General features: G+C 30.9%; 1 protein-coding gene across 1 annotated transcript; it reads left to right on the top strand.

The window, feature by feature from the left end:
• The first annotated feature begins 1,951 nt into the window (after positions 1–1,951).
• LOC149195774 (caffeic acid 3-O-methyltransferase-like) lies at positions 1,952–3,629 on the top strand. The gene is made up of 3 exons (XM_089408801.1): positions 1,952–2,763; positions 2,956–3,020; positions 3,144–3,629. Exons 1-3 carry the CDS (start codon positions 2,043–2,045, stop codon positions 3,441–3,443), a joined length of 1,086 nt encoding a protein of 361 aa, XP_089264927.1. The 5' UTR covers positions 1,952–2,042; the 3' UTR covers positions 3,444–3,629.
• Positions 3,630–6,118: the final 2,489 nt, after the last annotated feature.

The following is a 6,118-nucleotide window of genomic DNA, read 5'->3' as shown; positions in this document are numbered from 1 at the left end:
TATGACTAGATTTTTAATAGCTAAATTTCGAAAATTACCTTAACCAAGCACCTGACTTTCTATTCTAATTGTCTTCCTATTTCTAATATTCTTTTATATTTTTTTTTTATTTTTTTCAATTTTATAAACTGGGTTATTTTATTGATATATATATTTCATATTATTTTATATACCACTTGGTTATTTTATTGATACATATATTTCAAGTCACTGTTTTCAATTTTTATTTTCAATGACGTTCAGTGCTCGGAGAAAATACTTGGTCAATACGTATATTACACGCCATGGTTTTCGACATTAATATACTTAGTCATTTATTGATACATATATTTCAAGTCACTGTTTTCAATATTGATTTCCAATGACTTTTAGTGCTCGGAGAAAATACTTGGTTAATACATATATTTCAAGCCACGGTTTTCAACATTAATAAACTTTCAGTGACTTTGAGTGCTTCGAGAAAATACTTGGTTATACATATATTTCAAGCCACGGTTTTCAATATTAATAAACTTTCAATGAGTGCTTAGTATATCGAGAAAATACGAACAACCTGAAAGACAAGTTTGGGCGGAATTTGTTCATGATATGGGGCGGAAATTCATTCACGGTTTTCGATACTCGAATTTTCAATGTTCGAGTTATGGCAACGAAGTTAGAAATTAAAATACTAATAAATTTCGGAGTTGTATTTAGTGTGATTTTTGGATTTTTTGGTGTTGTGACTTAAAAAATTGAGGTAAAATTTTGATTTCTGTTATTTAAATTGATTTTTTTTATTGTATATATAGATTCAATACCCTGAAAAACCTTTTTAGATTATGCAGAAATTACTATCAAACTTGTGATAACTCACACTAAAAACGATAACCATAGTTACTTGTACAACTTTTATATTTTTATTAAAATTTAGAATATAATCATTATTTATTTAGATTTATAAAAGAAATATATATATATATATATATATATATATATATATATATAAAAGTATTTGTAAAATGTATAGTGTAGAATTTTTTCTGTATTTCCGAATTAGAATTTAGTAACTATGCTAAAAAAGAGATAAATTTCCAGTGGTCCACTGTTTTAGTTTGTCATATAGATGTCATACACATGTCATAAATAACATTATGATGTCATTTTAGATATTAAATTGTGTTTCCGAATTAGAATTTAGTAACTATGCTAAAAACGAGATAAATTTCTAGTGGTTTACTGTTTTAGTTTGTCATATAGATATCATACACATGTCTTAAATAACATTATGATGTCATTTTAAATATTAAACTGTCATCTTCAAATTAACTCAATTAGATTCAATACCCTGAAAAACCCTTTTAGATTATGCAGAAATTATTATCAAACTTGTAATAACTCACATTAAAAACCATAACTATAGTTATTTATACAACTTTTATATTTTCATTAAAATTTAGAATATAATGATTATTTACTTAAATTTATAAAAGAAATATATATATATATATATATATATATATATATATATATATTTGTAAGATGTATAGTATAGAATTTTTTTGTATTTCCAAATTAGAATTTAATAACTATGCTAAAAACTAGATAAATTTCCAGTGGTCCACTGTTTTAGTTTGTCATATAAATGTCATACACATGTCCTAAATAACATTATGATGTCATTATAAATATTAAATTGTATTTCCGAATTAGAATTTAGTAACTATGCTAAAAACCAGATAAATTTCCAGTGGTGCACTGTTTTAGTTTGTCATATAGATGTCATACACATGCCATAAATAACATTATGATGTCATTTTAAATATTAAATCGTCACCTTCAGATTAACACAAGAAAATTGAGTAACGGTGTTCAATAATCACTTGAATTTTGAACCTTTGAACCACAATCCAATGTGCGACGCAGAAGATTACACGATGCCACCACCATAATATATATTTGCCATCCCTGTTCGTTTGCATTACAGGTCTCCAGCCAGGTAAGTGAAACGAATATTGGATATCCAAACCGTGGACAAGCAAGGTCTGCTAGAGGTTTGCGATATGGATATTAAAGCAGTGGAGGGCGAAGAGGTGCTCCAGGGTTCGGCACTAAGCATGGTGTTCTCCATAGTAAACCCCTTTCTCCTAAAATGTGCCCTTCGTCTTAAAATCCCTGACATTATCTGGAAAGCCGGCCATGATGTTTCTCTCTCCGTCCACCAGATCGCCGCCCAACTCCCCTCTGAAGCTCCCGACCTGGACGCTCTTTCCCGCATTCTCACGTACCTTTCCACAATGGGAATCTTGCGGGCGATCAAGCCAACGGAGGAAATTAATGCGCCCATGAACATGAAATACGCCCTTACCAATCTAGCTAAAACCTACTTCATCTCCCAGGATATGAGTTCGCGAAGCCTCGTTCCCTTCGTTCTTTTGCAGACACACCCAGTTTACGTTACCGCCTGGGACCATATTCACGAACGTGTGCTTCATGGCGGCGATAATTTCAAGGATTCCAGTGGCAATGGCCAAGAATTCTGGAATTTCACAGCCAGCAATCCAGAGTTCAACGCCATCTTCAACGCAGGCATGGTGTCCGTCACAAAGGCCACTATGGCAGAGATCTTAGCTATTTATGATGGTTTCAAAGACGTCAACACCCTGGTCGACTTGGGCGGAGGGCACGGGGAAGCGTTGAGTCTGATAATTGATGCGTACCCTCATATCCGCGCAATCAATTTTGATCTTCCTCAAGTTATCGCAACTGCACCAACTCTCCCCGGTATTTCTAATTCCCTTTCGCTGCCTCATATTTAGCGGAAGCCTATAAATATTAGTTTTCCCACTTATTATTATATGAATGTATATAAATATTTATATCTAAATCAACCTCCTCCTCATTATTTATGATTAGGAGGAGGATACGGTGTTCCTTATATATATATATTCGTTGATCCTCTTCTTATTCACGCAGGCGTACAACACATTAGCGGAAGCCTGTTTGAGACCGCACCCTCTGCAGATGCGATTTTTATAAAGGTGAGAAATACTGTTCGGGGTTGTGATGGATTTTATTTGTGCGTTAATTATTTGATAATATTTCTATGCAATACATTAGTACTTTATTTAATTATAAGTTTACTGTGGATTTGTCAATGAAAGAATTTTCTACATATCTGGGACGACCAAGACTGCATCAAGCTACTGAAAAACTGCTACCAGGCGGTTCCGGACAAAGGAAAATTGATAATAGCAGAGGCTGTCTTGGATTTAACTGAAGATTCTGACATGATGGGATCTGCCAACGTTTTAGATGCTCTGATGTTGAATGTTTCACCGGGAGGTAGAGAGAGGACCCGAAAACAATGGAATGAACTGCTCAGAGCAGCTGGTTTTTCTCTCTCTAAAATCGTGGGGAAGAAGGGCAACTTAACTAAAGTTATTGAAGCTATCAAGTGCTAAATGCTTACCTATATTCCTACTGTGTTTCTCAACCGAAATAAATGAAGCAAGTTAATCTCTTATCACATATTAACTTATTGCATTATTGATATAATTATGTCACTTAGGAATAATCACGTTGTCTCCACCAGAACTCATGATGTAATCACATATTTGAGGTTTAATCTATTATATTATTAACATTTAGTTATTGAAGCTATTAAGTGCTAAATGCTTAGCTATATTCCTACTGTGTTTCTCAACCGAAATAAATGAAGCAAGTTAATCTCTTATCACATATTAACTTATTGCATTATTGATATAATTATGTCACCTAGGAATAATCACGTTGTCTCCACCAGAACTCATGATGTAATCACATATTTGAGGTGTAATCTATTATATTATTAACATAATTAAGTTGCTTGTGTATATTCGTGTTGCTCACTTGTGTATATTCGTGTTGCTCGACTCGGTGAGATTAAGTGGATTGCAGATTCCCCGAATAAGTCGATTGCAGAATTCGACTGACATGGGCACCGTCAAAACGGCATCCATGTCCATCGGATTCCCAAATATTCGAAAAAAACTACAATAGACATAAAAATGGCTCTAAAAATGGCTCTGGTTTGACCTTACCGTGTAAAGTTTGTGTAAAGTTTATAATGTAGATGTGTATCTTCAACTATGGTTACACCACTATTACACAATCAACCTATTTCACAAGGCCGATCATAAATATTTTATCAGTGTAGTCCATGTACTACGCGGTATTCTATTTCGGTTTAGAAACGAACGACCTACTTCCCAACGCAGACGATAAATATTTTATCCGTGCAGTCCATGCACTAAGTGGTATTAAGTGGTATTCTCTTTTGTTTTGAAAATATCTCTCACATATATATATATAACCGAAATATATTAAGTTCGGAAAATAATCTTATAAAATAAATGGAACTTATAATATCCCTCGACATCATTTGTATAATGCACTAAGTATTCTCTTCCACTTTAAAAGATATCTCGTATGAAGTTATATATATATATATATAAATAAATAAATAAATAAATAAAGAGCAATATATTAAGTTTAAAATATAATTATATATATATAATTATATTTATATATATATATATATATATATAACTAGTCTTTCATTAGAGCTTAAAATTGTAAATTGATATTTTGTATAAATTTTTGGTGGGTTGTAATTTTTATTAAGTTGACATATTTACATTTTTACTAGTACATATTAAAGAATTATTAGTAGTAACTATATTTATTTTTATCATATTTCTATTCATTTTTTATGGAAATACTTGCTTAAATTATGGTGGGCAGTATAGGTTATTTATGTGAGTATATTTATTTTCAAGGATAATATTGCAACTATATCTAGAAATTATGACAAAGAAATCTGAGGCACTTATCTACATGGCATAAAACTATACCTTCAAGATTATGGTCTAATCAAATGTTTGAAAAATATATTTTCAATAATATTAAAAAATAAATATTTATTTTTCAAAGTTAAACATTATAACATAGATTCATCAATTCTAAACTAATAATGATCAACACCCAAATCTAGGGACTAATAATAACAGTAATTTATTCAAATATATTATGAATTTTTCACTAAAACATAATAATAATGAATTAATTTATGAATATCTTAAAACAAAAACAAATTATGAAGAATAGTTCAAAGTAATAAATATTGTTATTTTTTTAATAATATTGTGATATTTCAAAACATTTGTGTAACATCCTTAGCTAATCTCACATAAGATTATTTTTTTTTTTACACAATTTATGCACGTATAACTTTCCAAATTACTATACTACATTCCTTATTAACCATTAGATAGAACCTTCATCATTACAAAAAGTAACTTTAATAAAAGAATAGTGAGTTGAATGATCTTTAACAATCACTATTGTAACATATTAACATAAACTTTCTTGTTGGATTCCTTTAACTAGACTAGTTAACCACATACTTGATAATATAAATGACATTTCATTCAAGGAAACCTAATCATAAGAATGGCACAACGGACAAACACATCATGGAAACATTGATATACCTTGGAAACCCCTGAGGGTGAAAACTAGCGAACGTTTAATTTTATTATTAAATGCTCGTGAGGGTGTTCACACCTCACTCAATGGCTTTCAAGGGAGACTCTCTCTCAACCATTGTTATAAAATCTTATAAAGAACTATCATTTAAATGCAACATATCTTACTAGAAGTGATTACAATCATCATGATATCATTTACCCATGAATCATCAATCCCTATGTCTTTATGGCCTAGCTGTTCTCATTAATGAGTCATCTTGCAGTTGGCATTGCTCAATCCACATGGATCTTTTATCAGTCACAACAATAAACATAAACCATCCTTTGCATATGTCAACATCCTCCCCTATCATTTCTATTATCAACAACTTTAATATCATGATTAGTTAAAGTATTAATCTACCAATAAGCAATCCTTATCAGTCATGCTTCAACATCTATTTGTGTACATATATAAAATATAAACATAATATCATGTCATGTCTTATTTAACATCACTATGCACACATTAATAAAAACATATAACTATCAAGCACATCTATAGATAACTGACACTTTAATTGTTATTCCACATGCACTTGTGTCCACATTCTTTTCCAAAGAATAAC

The sequence above is a fragment of the Pinus tabuliformis genome, chromosome 2_2 (genome assembly GCF_031772625.1).
Source record: "Pinus tabuliformis cultivar Carrire ecotype Pingquan chromosome 2_2, CPIR1, whole genome shotgun sequence".
Taxonomy (NCBI): domain Eukaryota; kingdom Viridiplantae; phylum Streptophyta; class Pinopsida; order Pinales; family Pinaceae; genus Pinus; species Pinus tabuliformis.
The sequence above is the reverse complement of the archived record's forward strand: the minus strand, read 5'-3'. Positions and strand labels throughout refer to the sequence as shown.

Coding starts and splice junctions, on each gene's coding strand:
- LOC149195774 (XM_089408801.1), top strand. CDS start 2,043: ATGGATATTAAAGCAGTGGAGGGCGAAGAGGTGCTCCAGGGTTCGGCA. Junction 2,764..2,955: donor AACTGCACCAACTCTCCCCG/GTATTTCTAATT, acceptor TTATTCACGCAG/GCGTACAACACATTAGCGGA. Junction 3,021..3,143: donor CAGATGCGATTTTTATAAAG/GTGAGAAATACT, acceptor TGTCAATGAAAG/AATTTTCTACATATCTGGGA.